At 34.4% G+C, this 15,969-nt stretch overlaps 1 protein-coding gene across 3 annotated transcripts in view; it reads right to left on the bottom strand.

The window, feature by feature from the left end:
- Positions 1-1,230: 1,230 nt before the first annotated feature.
- PLEKHH2 (pleckstrin homology, MyTH4 and FERM domain containing H2) overlaps positions 1,231-15,969 on the bottom strand; it is a 124,002-nt gene continuing 109,263 nt past the window's right edge. For all 3 annotated transcript variants that reach the window (XM_074204804.1, XM_074204812.1, XM_074204820.1), the window contains 5 exons: positions 14,876-15,021; positions 11,652-11,781; positions 8,911-8,997; positions 7,121-7,258; positions 1,231-5,046 (listed from right to left, as the gene is read on the bottom strand). In XM_074204804.1, the coding sequence (XP_074060905.1) occupies positions 4,861-5,046; positions 7,121-7,258; positions 8,911-8,997; positions 11,652-11,781; positions 14,876-15,021 (687 nt within the window). In that variant the 3' untranslated portion in view covers positions 1,231-4,860. The remainder of the gene's footprint in view (positions 5,047-7,120; positions 7,259-8,910; positions 8,998-11,651; positions 11,782-14,875; positions 15,022-15,969) is intronic.

The raw sequence follows: 15,969 nt of genomic DNA, 5'->3' as shown, positions 1-15,969 counted from the left end.
TTCTCAATTTTCATTGTCCTTTATATTCTGCAGTCTTTGACATTGTGACCTTCTTTTCCTTGAAACATTCTATTCTCTAGTTTTTTCTCCTATGGTTCTCCTACCATTCCAACCACTCCTCAGTCTCCCTTGTGAGCTCCTCATCTAGGTCACATCCTCTAACCATAGATGACCTCTAGAGTTCTGTCTCGGATCCTCTTTTCTTCTTTTCCTTCATTTGATGATCTCCTCAGTTTCCAAGATTTAATTACTATGTCTTTGAGAGTTCACCTAAGTGAATTCAGAAAGACCCGATGTTCCTTATGGTATAGTAACATGGCAGATGCAGGTAAGGTCTGATGATTCAGATAACTGGTAATCCAGTTTGGCTAGAGATATGATGTTTTATGTTTGCCCTTAATTCTTGAAGAGGACCACGAAAAGAGGGAGGTAGGTGATGCCATGACAAGCACATGAATTGGATTTGCGTGAGTCTGTGCTAAGTCACCAGCCTCACTTTCTCCTCCAGAACCATCTGAGTCCAGTGGCCAGAGATGGATCAGGATGAATGCATCCATCAAGTACTTAGAGGATACCTATATAACTAGTACATTGGCACTGTCTTCTAAAATGGAGAAAAGGCTATCTAATATAGTTCCTTATAACAAATAAATACAGTCAAGCAAAACTGTTCTGCTTATATTTCCTTGATGATAGCTTTACTCTTGTTCTTTAAAGTTCCTTATTTGCTATACTTTGTAGCCTGTTCATACCCACCATATTTCTTTCCATTACCCTCTGTAGGATATTTATTTTTCTGTTCCTTAGAGTATGTTGTCATTCATATCTTGTAGTCATATTTGTAACTTTAGCAACAAAAAGAAACCTTAAAAAAATTTTTAAACCTAGATAAGGGTTGTTTGCTGAATTTAGGGTTAGTGTGGAAAGAAAGGAAAACCTACTAGTGAGAAACATTTTGGGAATAAATGTTAGTAGCGAGGGTGGAAGGTCATAGAGGAAGTAAGCAAGACAAATATTGGGCCTTGTTTCTGAAAGAAAATAGAGGACACCAGAGTGAGGCACACATGAATTCTACATGTATGAAATGAAAACATAACATGAATGCAAGGCAAGTAGGCATTAACTACTACTTTCAGTGGCAGACCACCTCAGTTTTGACAAAGGAAAAATTACATATCTCTTGAAGATTAAAACTGTATTCAAAATATAATGCTCAAAATGGATCTATAAATCATTTATTATGATTGAAAGGCAGGAAAATGATAGGAGACATCACAATTCAAATATGAAAATGAACATATAACATTGTTCTCCAGTAACTGATCACAACAATAAGCTTTGAATTTTTAAAACAGCTGTATAAAAGTTGTCATTTTTTCAGAAAATAAAATCAGCTTTTCAACATCATCAGTTACAAAAGTTAATTTCTGTCACTGTCTTTTTAAAAAATTTATCCAAAAATAAATGCCAATTATAGGATTTTATAGACTATGCTAAGACATTGCAATTTTGCCTTTAAACTAAAAGACTGTTAGATTTTAATCTATAGTGAGCAAAATATTGCCTGGGAGTAATGCTTTTATGTGAATAACTCTGCCAATGTCTTTGGCTTATTATATAAAAATTAAGTAATACTTGGGTAATTTGGAGACTTTGCTTGGTCTTAGATTTAAATTGCAGCAAAAGATGACCAATTTCTTCTTTTTAAACTGGTCCTTTGATTTAGTTAGCATAGGGAAATCTCAGCAAGGCATGACCATCAGAAATTGTTGCTCAACAAATAATTTTAAAAAGTGCTCTAGACACTGAAAAATTAAATGACTTGCCCTGGGTCATACAAGTCAGAATGTGGCAGTGGTGGGGCTGAAACCCAGGTCTTACTCTGAGGTATGGAAGTTTATTCTTATTGCTTAGCCAGTTAGTTGTCTTGGCTCAAGAACTTTTTCTGGATAATTTGTTATTTTATTAGTAATGCTAGCATTTTAATGAGAGGTCAATGACACTCTTTGAAAAGTCCCAATGACCCTCATGGTTGCAGGCTCAAGACTTTTATAGTTTTGGGGAAAATGGGTATTCCAAAGGGTGTCAATCAACTCTTGATTAGTTAACAAGTGATGAGAGAGAATGAATATTACAATGAGAGTCTGGGCCTATTCTAATAAACTTTGGTTCTATCATTTACTGTTTAAGTTAACCCCAGCCTTTCGCAGTCCATCCTCATCAAAGTCTGAGCAAAAAATAGTGGGTAGTGGGTAGAGTTCCATCTTAGAACAGAAGCCCAATGTAGTTGGATGGAGTAGCAATACTCAGAATGAGGGTTCAAGAACTTTTCTATGGAAAAAAATGTGTTTGTTGGTTTGTTAGGGAGGCCAGGAGGAGGGGCTTTTCTTTGAGCCACTAACTCATCACTATTATTTATTCACAGCTTTTTCTGCTACCTCATAATGGGATGATGGTGATACTGGATACTGGAAGGCTATGCCTCCAGAAAATAATCTTTGTCAGGTCAAGCAAGGTAGAGAGACTTTGAGTATAACCTTGGCAACAAATTTTACCTTTTAGGATAATCAGAGGAGCTCACTCACCTCTTTTTTTTTTTGGCTACAGCAGTGCAATGATAATCATCTACTAAAGAATGCAAGCTGTGGTAGGCGGCAGTGAAGGGCACCCTTCTAGTGTCAACCAACCTACAAGTATTTATTATGGACCCGGGTACACTGTGCTATAAATATCAATGTATTTTTTGCAAAGTATTAAAACAATTATAATTACAGTCACACAATCACATAGTTGGCAATTCCCTTTTTCCATATGTGGAAATGGAATGCTCTTCTGGAAATCAACAGACATTTTTATATTTATACAGAAAGTTTTATTAACTACAAGTAGAATGATTGTTAAAAAGATTTAAAGTGAGATCAGTGCATGGTCAGAAAGAGAAAGGGGCAACAACAACCAAAAAGAACAAGGCAAAGACAATGCCAGCAAATTATTACATTTAGGGATGATCATAGATTTAGAGCCAGTAGGTCATTCAGTTCAACCCCTCATTTTTACAAATGAGTAAACTGAGGCCCAGAAAGGTTGTGAATTGCTCAAAGTCACACAAGAAGTGGAAAAGATGTGATATAAAAGCAGCATTCCAAACCCATCATCCTTTTCACTCCACCACACTTTCTCCTCCTTATCTTAACACTTATTGATTTTGGAATTTGATTTGAATTCATAAAAATATCTTGTGAAAAGAGATAAATATATTTCCAAAAGAATAAATACAAATACTCTCCACATAAATTAAAATTGTGAGCAGTTAATTAACTAATGATTAGTACTACAATGCTTACATTTCATTCCCCTCACCCACTCCAGCCACTAGTAATTCCAATTTCTAGCAGGTGTTTATGTTAAATATTTTATTTTGACATAAACTCTATACTGCATTGCTCACTGATTTAGCCTAGTAATTTAACAAGCTTCCTACTTCCAAAAACCAAGTTTTTACCTTCTTTGATAGCAATATCAGTTTTTAAAAACTAAATCATCTTTAAAACATTTAAATAGATAGTCCATGGGTTCCATGAATGTGGTATCCACATTTGAAAATGTCAAGAAATGAAGAAGGTGACTCTCAGTGGAAGATTTAGAGGACATTGACGAGCACTCCAAATGATAGGCAGGCACGAGTGGTGGGGGTTTCAATTTTCATCATTAAAGGAAGCATCCACCTGGATTAACTCATAGATTTATTTAGTCTATAGTTTAACAAAAAATATTCTGGATAATTATTTAATGGATACTCATGGTAAGTTGTTCAAAAGTATATCATTCTTGGGAAGACTCATTCTTTGAAATTCATTGCCATTATTTGTGTTCAAGTCATTTTCATAGCTTCCTTCAGGTTTAAGGACAATACTCTAAAATTTGAAAATTTAATATCCAAAGGATACCATTTTAAAACAGTGAGGAATCACCTGTGATTTATAATCCTATGTTAAAAATGCATCGGTTAATTTTAATGTATTCCATTTTTTAAAATCCTGAAGGCTACTAACCTTTGAGACAATAAAAACTCAGAAGACACTGCATTTCCTTCAGGTAAAGTGCTATATCATATATAAAGAAAAAAAAAGAACTGCAGCTCCTTAAATACTATACTATTCAACCAAGGACAGTGAGGAGCACATGGAACCAAAGGAGAAGAAAGTTGTCGATTTTTCAGCAAATTTATGGAAAAAAAGCAAAGATAATTATTTTCATTTTTAAAATTTCAGGGTAACAGAATTTTACATCAGTGAGCTGGAGATGTGAAAGGGCAGTTTTTAGTGCTGTAGCAGGTTCTCTATTTTATCATACACAAATCTAGCAGATCCACCATACCATTTAAAAATTTACCAAACTAACTTGGTTTCCTCCAACTTTATATTCCATACTTTTTCAATTATATTTTCATTAAAGGTAAACTTCAATTTTTATGTAATTTATAACTTCTGAGTAACAAAGGTAGGTAAACATTGTACCAGATTACAAAGGGAGGTTATGAAACCTCTTTCTCAAGATTTTCACAAATACAACAAATACTCAACTAATATCAGCAGAATATTGGACATTTTGACCTTTTATAGGACTCTTCAAGCCCTGATACTATGATTAAACCATTCGGTGTTTGTAAACAGTTTTTATTTAGCTTTACTATAACTAAGTGTTCATTTATTTTTTTTCAATAGTCATGTAAAATGGAGTAACAGTCTTTTATATATCTTTTTTGGTTTTGAAATGTTGGTGGATATGTCATGCTCTTAGAATGCAAACATCTCTGAGTAGATATTCAGTTACTTTCTAATGTCACCAGCTTCTGAAATTTCACAGTAGAGTTGGGCCTTTAGTTGGTCTGCTGTTTAGCAGGAGTGGCTGACTCCCCATGTCCTTGTTTTTGGGTCCTCCTTTTTGAGCTGACAGTAATGCAGGAGCTGAGAGGTGGTGAAGAGCTGCCTTTTGCTGATGGAAGTTGTTAATATAGCTGGCAACCAAAAGAGTTATTTCAAGAATCTAGAAAAAAGAAAATTAAGAATATTTCATTCTTGTCATTTCCAAAGGGATAAGAGAGCTGAGCACTGTGAGCTAACGCCATCTATCTATCTATCTATCTATCTATCTATCTATCTATCTATCTATCTATCTATCTATCTATCTGTATGTATTTTAAATTATATTTTATTATATATATAAATTTAAATTTTATTTTTTTTAAGATTTCTCTTTTCTTCCTTCTACCTGCCTTCTTTCCTCACCCCTACCACTGCCATTGAGAAAGTAAGAAAAAAAAAACTTGTTACAGAAAAGTATAGACAAAGAAATACCATACGGGTCATGTTTTTTTTAAAAAACATCTCATTCTGTATTCTAAATCTTGTCTTTCAAAGTTTTTGTCTTTATAATATTGCTGCTATTGTATAAATTGTTGTCCTGGTTCTGCTCCCTTCATTTTGCATTAGATTATAGAAGTAGTCTTAGGATTCCCTAAAACTATTCCCTTAATCATTTTTTGTAGCACAATTGTATTTCATCACACACACATATATAATAAATTGTTCAGTTAATTCTTCAATTGATGGACACTCCCTCAATTTCTAAATCTTTACTCCAACAAAAAGAGCTGCTATAAATATTTTTGTTTGTCTTTTTCCTCTTTCTTTGATCTCTTTGAAGTAGAGACCCAGTGATGGTATTGCTTGATCAAAAGATGTATACACAGTTTAAAAGACTTTTGTGGCATAGTTCCAAATTGCTTTCCAGAATGGCTCAACCAGTTCAGAGTTCCACAAGTAGTGCATTAATGCACCTTTTTTTTCCCCTCACAATGCCTCCAGGATTTGTCATTTCACTTTTTTTTTTTGGTAAATTTTATCAATTTTGTGAGAATGAGGTAGAACCTCAGAGTTTTTTAAATTTTTTTTTAGTTTTTTTTTTTGTAAGGCAAATGGGGTTAAGTAGCTTGCCCAAGGCCACACAGCTAGGTATATAGTAAGTGTCTGAGACGGGATTTGAACCCAGGTACTCCTGACTCCAGGGCCAGTGCTTTATCTACTGTGCCACCTAGCTGCCCCTCTCAGAGTTGTTTTAATCTACATTATCCTGAGGCTTTAGGCTCCTGATTAATGTGTGTTTACCAGATCTGACATGGGCAGCTAGTTGATGCAGTAGATAGAACACTGGACATGGAAAATCTGATCTCATACACTTAGTAACTGTGTGACCATGGGCAAGTCATATAACCCTATTTGTCTCAGTTTTCTCATCTGTCAAATAATCTGGAGAAGGAAATGGCATGCCACTTTGCCATTTTTTCCATTTTTGTCATCCTTGTCATCTTTGTCATCTTGGTAAAGAAAACTCCCAAATGGAGTCACAGAAAGTTGAACACTACTGAAAAGACTGAATAATAACAATAGATTGTAGTTAACATTTTTAAAAGAGCCACTAATATACTCCGTGACCATCTTCAACCCATGATTTTACATATACTTTCTCCCCACCCATTTTCTTTTTACCTCTTAGCTCTGAGAATAGCAATCAAATAAATACTACAAATCCTGACAAAGACATTCCAGTTACCCTATGACTACAATCACTAACCCTGTGACTTTTCCTAAGAAATAAGGAAATGTAGAGAATTTACCCTAAATATTCACATGACCTACTTGTGCCCAAACTGTGGTAGAGCATTTCAAGCTCATAATGATCTGATCAGTCACAGTTAGTTACCCTGTAACTTGATTCTAATATAGTGATGTCATTTTGGTCCTCTTCCATAACGAAGGACAACAACCAACCAACCAACCAACCAACCAACCAACCAACCAACCAAGGCTTTGCCTAAACAAAACAGTCCCTCCCCAGTCATTGCTATCATGTGTTATCTTCTCCTGAGGATAGAGGACTTTGAGGGCAGAGACTCTCTGGCTTTTTCTATTTCTATCCCCAAAACTTAACACAGTACTTGTGACACAGTAAATATTTAATAAATGGGTTTTCATTCATTCATTCAATGTTTACTTTAATAACAACAAAGAGAAAAAAACTGTCTATGGGTTGCCAAAGATTTCAGAGGTGTTCCACTTACCTTAGGTTTTGCCATGGTAAAAAGGAGTTTATCTGTTGGCTTGTCCTTGGAATGAGAACTATTAATAACCATCATAAAGTCATCTTGATAACCTCCAAAAGTCATTAGGCTTTTGTACACATATGTCACTATTAACCTCTTAGAAAAGAAGAAAGTCAAGTTATAAATTTTATGCCATTGAAGTATGAAAAATAAAAATGTTTGATCAACTGAAAATATGGGCTAAATAAATGAATACATTTTAACTAATTGAAAGTTTTTTACTGGAGCTATTACTAGATTCTGAAATAATTTCACAAATGCATGATTAAATTCACAAGATAAAAGCAAAAAGAATGACCACATAGAACATTTAAGTTCTTACTTTAGCTTCTTTAGTATTCTGCTTTGTCACATATCATTTGGACAGTGGGTGTTTAATGGCAATAGGCATTTTCTGGACAGCGGATGACACTTGCTATTTTGAAGTAGCAATTTGTTAAATGTTAGTTTTGTGGCCTTCATTTCTGCACTGTCCAAAGATGCTAAGACAAAATAAAATACTGAAAAAAATGTAGGTCAGTATTTTGCAGTTCTGTGTTTATAGGTGAGCATTAATTTTTAAAAAATATATTTTAAATTAAAATTTTCTTTTTTAACCAATAAGCATTTACTTTCCTCTCCCCTTTACCTACCCAACTGCCCTCCCTTGAAAAAAAGAAAACAAGTCCTTATAACAAATATGTTTAATTAAGCTTTAATATTCTTTTAAATAATCTAGTAGGGGGGCAGCTAGGTTGCACAGAGCATCAGCCCTGGAGTCAGGAGTACCTGAGTTCAAATCTGACCTCAGACACTTAATATTTGCCTAGCTGAGTGACTTTGGGCAAGTCACTTAACCCCCATTGCCTTAAATAAATAATTTTTTTAAAAAAAGAAAAAAACAATCTAGTAGAATCTAATTAATTAAGAAATGTAGTCTATACTCAAGCCATTCATTCATGAGTCTAAAGACATTCAGAAGAAATAAATTCCCTTTCAAACACATCTCAGCAGAGACATTTGAAGTTCCCAGTGACCAGCAAATCCTAATATATACAGAACCAACAACACTAATATTATTTCTATTCCTTCTCCTTAGTTTTAAAAACAAGACATACACACACACACACACACACACACACACACACATATATATATGAGGGTGTAGGTCTATATACATATATGTATATATGTATGCAAGTCAGATATTTAGGGTAAGATAGGTTAAGATCTCAAGAGGGGATAACTTAAATATACTAGTAAATATCTGTATTAAAGGAATGTTTGTTCACTTGAGCAGAAAATTATATTAACTAATTTAACTTGCAAAGAAAAGGCAAGAAAAATAATTTAAATTTCATATATCTGGAGGGGTATACAGTCCTTCAAATTATTAATGTCACTTTCTTTGATCATGGGAAAGCCCTATTATAATAATTTGCATATGTGCAAAGTGAAGAATTAGAGGTATTACAAGAACCATTTTAGAGAAAACTCAATGATACTGAATTTTTTGACTCATGCAATTAAAATTTCTATTTTAATGATACTGCAATATAATTTGTCTCATACACAGAAAATGTCCTCTTAATATAATATACTGTGCAAACTGCCATTTCAAGAATCCTAATACAATCATGATTGTAATTTTCCCCTTTTGTTTTTAGCCTACCTTTTTATGACAGGTCTTTCAGTTGAATGGAATGTAGCCAACTTAAATGCTAAATATAACATTACCTACATCAAAAAGTTTTGCGACTTATTCTTACCATGGAGTTGTATTCCAAGATGCTAATTCCATCTTCATGAACAGCTAGCCATATGAAAGTATTTCCCAGTGTTGATGGAGTTACTGGCTGTGAAATAGGAGGCATAAAAGAACCCTGCCTATTATAAATGTCATATTAAAAGACAGGAACTTTTGTTAGTGGAAAACAGCCGACATTTTGTCATTAAATCAAACCATACTGAATTGGATGCTTAGTCAGAATGATTCTGAATTTCCTCAAATTTTGTCCTGGAATTGGAAAAAATTGACACTTGGCATTTTTTAAAATACAGTAATTTTAGTATTTGGTAATTACTTATTTGTTCAGACCTGTGAGGATTTAAATTGCTTACTTAGCATTCATTTAAAAAGCGTAGATTTTTTTTAAACATTCAAATAAATATGAAAAACCAGGACAGATCTTGTTTAGGTCAAATGAGTGGAAAGTTTTCCAAAGCTACAAGTATGGCAAACCATCAGACTCTGATAATATTCATTAGATATAAATGTTAGTGTTCAGGGAGGCTGGCACTCACAAGGATGGGAAGTGTTGCTAATTGAGGGAATGAGGGAAAAGAATACCTAAAAGCAGCTTGGAGAACGTGAAGCTCCCACCTAGGTTATCAGGTGGCACAGTGGATAGGGAATTGCTTGAAAATAAAGAGAATCTCCACAACTACCTCTGACACTTGATGGCTTGTGAGCCTTAGAAATCACTTCACTCTTCAGGACTCTAGAATGTGCTGAACTGAATTGTTATGGGGAGTTTTCTCACCTAGGCATTCCCTAATACCAATGAAATCACAAAAAAACATCAAACATGTATTGTAACAAGTTGTTTGATAATTTCCAAATCAACTTTATAATTTTTTTTCACCTATGTAGTTCACAAAAATCGATCTCTGACACTGACTGTTTCAAAGACAAGTCACCTGGGCAGCTGGGTGGTATGGTGGATGGAGTCTGGAGTCACTTCCTTGGGGAAGACATTTAACTTTTGTCTGTCTCAAATTTTCTCTTCTTCCAGGATTATTGTGAGATAAAATATTTGTAAAATGTCTTAAAGTACCATATAAAAGTTAGCTATCATCCTCATCAATCCAAAAAATATTGATTAAGGACCTCCTATGTACTCAGTTCTAGGGAGACAATTAACAAAAAGACAGTCTCTGCCCTCAAGGAGTATACCATCTAATGAAGGGAAATAACATACAAGAAGAGGCAAGAAGGGGGAGGACCTCCAAGGGACACCTGGCATGGGATCATTATATTCTCATATGGAGTTGAAACTAGGCAGAGCAGCAGATGCAGAGTGGAGTGAATCCCAAAGTCTGGTTTCTGCCCTCTCTAAAGGAAGACCTTGGGAGGAGTTTGGTACTCCTAACCTTCCAATCAGAGCAGGGAGGAGATTAAGGGAGAACAGATCAGTTAAGGCTGGAGACAGTAGCATGGTAATGAGAGAAGAGGTAATGAGTTTAACCTAAGAGGTCATCTTGTTTGTAAACTGAAACATAGCAGAAGAGAGATCATTACCATCATCATCATCATCATCATCATCATCATCATCATCATCATCATCATCATCATCATTTCTTTCCTCTCAATTACCCCTTCAATAAAATGGGACTAATATTAACAGGGCTTTTGTGAAAATCAAATAAAATTTTATATAAATGTGTTTTGCAACCATCAGAGAACAACATAAATGTTATTACTAAGATCTGCAAAAGGAATCTACGAAGAGACTTATTTTACAGTTTATAGATAATTGGAAGTCCCCAAATGTTAAGTGACCTGTCCAAGTTAAGAGGAGTAAGCAACAAAATTGAGACTTAAAATCTCTTCTATTGCCCCACAGTCTTTTATTTTAGGTTGGTCTTCTCACCTCATTGTTGACAACTTGAATTATAACTCCCAGTTCCCAGAGTCATTTGGAATTTCTTGCTGAATTTTACCCCATTTCTCCCATCCCTCACTTGATACAGTCACTAAGAAAGGTGTTTAAGCACAAATGGCCTCTTATTCTACCTCTGGAAAGGTGTGAGACAAGCAGTTTATACAGAAAGGGAAACTGAGTTCAGAATGTCATGAATTCTACCAGCATAAATTAGGAATCAAGAAAAATATGGTATTGCTGACTAGTCCTTTCAATATGTGTCCTTTCATTATTTTGTATATATTGTTTGGAATTCTCAGAGTTTAGGATTCTCTTCTTTCAACATGAAATAAAGAAGACTGACAAAACAGCAAAAACTAGGGTCTTTTAATCAGGGCAAGGGAATTACAATTCCAGGGGCAGCTCAGTACTAACTATTGTAGTGTCCAAGGCAAGGCAGAAGAGATAGAGTTTAAATAATAACTGTAAGGTAGCCTCAGGGAAGGCACAGTCTGGGAAAGCTATTATATAAGTTATTTTGCATATCAATAGAAACTTTGTAGAGAAGGCTGGGGGAAACTGAGGGAAAAAGTGGGCTTTGGTTCCTGGTATAGCAACAGGGAGATGCTTTGGACCTGCTCCAATGAAGGGGACAATTGGGATCAAAGACAGGTAGACCTTCTGATGTCTGCATTCAACAGTCCCTATTTTAAACTGCATTTTAAAGCTAAATAGAAAACATGTTTAAGTGATTACACAATTCTGATGACTTGAAACCCAACCCTACCCTGATTCACTGAGTTGGATCAAGAGTGGCAAAGGTATAAAGATGCAGTCTAAAGACCCCTTTCCCACAAATTTCTTACTTTTGCAAGAAACAATTTTGCACCAAAGAAAGTCCATTTTCTGGCTACAGTCAGGTAAATGCGCATACAGTCTGCAACACTGTGTCCACGGAGAGCCATCCATCTAGTTGACAGTCGTTGATAAAGCTGTCTTTTTTAAAAAGAAAGAGGAAAAGTCTATAATCTAGAGTAAAAATTAGTATTTCATTTCTCATGAACATTTACAGACCCAGGAAGATGATGTAGAACTTTTCCATAACTGAGCCTAGGCACAATTACAAAGTAGATCAACTCTTATCTTCAGTGATTCCGCATGATCCTTTTCCACACACTTCCTTCCCAACTTCTGTTTCCTACTTTGAGTATTCTTTTCTGCTTCCTGAGTGCTTCTAGTGCTCTGAAGTTGCCTCTATCACCCTCCAGCCAGGAAAGGAAATCTTAGTGTAATTGCTTTATTGGACTCCTGGAGTATTTGCATTTTAATAATAATTTAATAACAATTTGCATTTTAATAATTTTCATTTAAAATAGTTTTCAAGGGAAAGGCTAAATAAAAGATGCTAAATGAATGGAGTGGATTGTATTGTACTGTTTAATAATAATAATAATAATAATAATAATAATAATAATAATAATAATAATAATGTTTGTCCTTCATTTTCGAAGAAGACCACAACACCAAGGAAGTTGATACCATGACAAGCACATGAATTGGATTGGAGTGAGGGGGTTACTGTGCTAAGTCACCAGCCTCACTTTTTTTCTCCAGAGTCTTCTGGGTCTAATGATCAGATATATAAAGGATTCAGAGGAGTATAAGATTTGCTTGATCTGGTTAAGAGAGATGTGAATAAATGTAGGAAAAACAATAAACAATACACAGATTAAAAACTCTAAATGCTGTGTAATGAGAATGGCCATGTATAGTCTAAAGAGATATGAGAAAATATACCTGCTTTCCTGCATTTGAGAGGTGGGAGACTATGGGTATGCAATGCTATATACATATCAGACTTAGTTGATCTATTGTCAAGTTTGACTGAATTGCTTTTCTTTCCCCTTCTTTTCCTTCTCTGTTACAGGGGATGGATCATTGACTAAGGAAGAGAGGGGAGATAATTCACAAATTAAAGTGAAATAAACAATAAAACATATTGAGATAACTTTTTTTTAGGGAAAAAAAAGGAAAGCATCCTTATTAGGGATACTTCCTGTTGGACAGCACCAGCTTTAGGGGTTGCCATATTCTAACAAACACAAGTTTAAGAGTCTCAGACAACTTCCTTTTTATTTTTTCAATTAATGGGAGAACTCTATTAAAATTAGAATTAACACTCATTTCTAAAAAAAAAATAGAGAACTGAGTCAAATTTCTAAAAAAATAAGCCATTCCCCAATTGACAAATGGTCAAAGGATATGCAAAGGCAATTTACAGATGAGGAAATCAATAGTCATATGAAAAATTACTCTAAACCATTACTGATTAGAGAAATGCAAATTAAAGCATCTCTGAGGTACCACCCTCATACCTCTTAGATTGGCCAATGATCAATGTCAGAAGGGATGTGTGGAAATCTGGGACACTAAAACATGTTGTTCACATGAGCTGTGAACTCATCCAACCTTTCTGGAGAGCAATTTGGAATTAAACCCAAAAGGGCAATAAAAATGTGTATACCCCTTGATCCAGCAATACCACTACTGGGTTATACCCTGAAGAGATCATGAAAAAGGGTAAAAACATCACTTGTACAAAAATATTCATAACAGCCCTGTTTGTGGTGGCAAAGAATTGGAAATTGAGTGACTGTCCATTAATTGGGCAATGGCTGAACAAATTGTAGTATATATGTACATTATGGAACACTATTGTTCTATTAAAAACCAGGAGAGATGGGATTTCAGAGAAGCCTGGAAGGATTTGCATGAACTGATGCTGAGTGAGATGAGCAGAATCAGAAGAACATTGTACACCCTAACAGCAACATGGGGTTGATGATCTATCTTAATGGACTTGCTCATTCCTTCAGTGAAACAATCAGGAACAATTTCAGGGTTATCTGCGATGGAGAATACCATTTATATCGAAAGAAAGAATTGTAGAGTTTAAACAAAGACCAAAGACTATTACCTTTAATTTTTTAAAAACTTAATTTATTATTTAATTTTGCTAGCTCTTATACTTTATATTTTCCTTAAGGATATGATTTCTTTCTCAACACATTCAATTTTGATCAATGTGTAGCATGGAAACAATGTAAAAACTATCCCTTCTGTGGGGAGGTAAGGGGAGAGAAGTGAGATTGGGGGAAAAATTGTAAAATTCATAAAGCAATTAAAAAATATAAAAATTAGAGTTATCCAAAGGTGTATTGAGTTGTCTTTGTTTTTTTTTTCACTTTTTAAAAACAAATTTTTACTTCTTTCAATAATAAAAAATCTATTTCTACTCCTTCCCACCTCTAACCCCATTGAAGAAAAAAAAAAATCTTGTTACAATATTCAAGAAACTAGGAACTTCCTTAGCAGTACCTGCCTCTGGAGGTTGATGAAATCATGTGCTTTTACTCCAACAGCTAGGTGGGGAGGAAGGTTCAGAAATCTAAATATTAGATTGAGCTGAAGCCCAAGTTTTGCTGAAGACCTTTGTGTGTGGATAATTTGAGTTGAAGAGAAGGTGATTATGGAAATAAAACCTAGTTTTGAACCTAGGTAAGACCATGTGAATTTAGATCTTGGAGAGGGCTCAGTCAAGATTCTAATATGTAGGCATGATTAGTTTGAACATGAAATAATTAAAACCACATGAAAAACAGAACCAATTGAATAGTAGCAAGCATTTTCATCCTCTTTGTCTTATATTGAATTATCTCCATTTTCATACAGATCAGTAAATTTTTGTCTTGTCATAACCTTGATGTAGATAAGAAAATAGTCTTGAAAATGAAAATCACAGACAATATAATCTCACTGGATTTTCCAATGATGAGGTATTCTTTAAACCAGAGGTTCTTAATCTTTTCTGTGCTTTAGATACCTTTGGCAACAGTAGACTGAAACTTCTGGCTCTCTTCTCAGAATCATGTTTTTAAATGCACAAAATGAAATAAACAGAATTATAGAGGATACCAATTATATCAGAATAGAATTATCAAAAGACTCATGGGCCCCAAGTTAAGAACCCTTTAGAAGGTGATGTATACATACATAGTTAGGAATGAAATATTCAGGATTTTTTTCTTACCTTAATTGTTCTTCAGAGCAGCCATTCCTATATCTTTTAGGATAAAATTTCTCTATGACTTGTTTTAGTGTTTGGTTTGCCTTATACTGAGAAGTGACTTGCCCTGCTGGAGTTGAGAAAGGCCTCTCAAAATCTCCAATCTCCACCTAGATGGAAGAATAAGAAATAGAAATTGTGGCATGTCAGAGAAAAAATTTTGACCTTTAAAATAAATTGAGACAATGTTCCATTGTCTTGGTCATGTGACTGTGGAATTTAAAGAATGAAATGTTCATTGATATTATAGAATCATTGATTATAGATTTAGAACTGGAAGAGATCTTGGATGTTATTGAGTCTAACCTGTTTTTACAAATGGGGAAGAATGAAGCATACATTTTCTATGTGCCTGCTATCTTTCAGACACTTTACAAAATATTTAAACACTTTGGTAAGCACTTTACAAATATTATTTCAGTTTATTTTCAGAACAACCTAAGAAATAGGTGCTATAATTAGTTTCATTTTACATGAAGAAATTGAGGCAAACAGAAGTTAAGTGACTTGTCCAAGGCCATACAGTTAGTGTCTGATGCTAGATTTAAACTAATCTTCCTAACTCCAAGCTCAGCACTCTACCTACTGTATAGTAGCTAGTTTGAATTTTTATTTTTAAAAATGTCATCAAAATGAAAAATTTTATGTTTAAACATTGTAATTCTCTTAAAAAAAGTGATACTAATTTTTAAATTCCACTAAAGTACCAATGTGAATGTATGTCTATCAATGTAAACATGTGGCATGCATTTCTGATAGTAACGGGCTTTGATAGCTCTCTTCAAGTAATTGAAAGGCTACATGGAAGAGGGATTAATCAGACTGGTTTGACCCCCAAGGGGATGAATGGGAACAATGGGTAAAGACACTCAAAGAGATAAACTCAGTTTTGATGTCAGGAGAAATTTACTATTGATAAGAAGGGTCCATGAATCTCCAAACAGAGCCTGTGGATAGATTTCAAGGGGTCTGTAAACTTTGACGGTAAGAAAAAAATTACATCTGTATTTCATTAATCTTAAATTGAAATTTAGTATTTCCTTTGATCATTTTAGATC

This window comes from Macrotis lagotis, chromosome 1, assembly GCF_037893015.1.
Source record: "Macrotis lagotis isolate mMagLag1 chromosome 1, bilby.v1.9.chrom.fasta, whole genome shotgun sequence".
Taxonomy (NCBI): domain Eukaryota; kingdom Metazoa; phylum Chordata; class Mammalia; order Peramelemorphia; family Peramelidae; genus Macrotis; species Macrotis lagotis.
The sequence above is the reverse complement of the archived record's forward strand: the minus strand, read 5'-3'. Positions and strand labels throughout refer to the sequence as shown.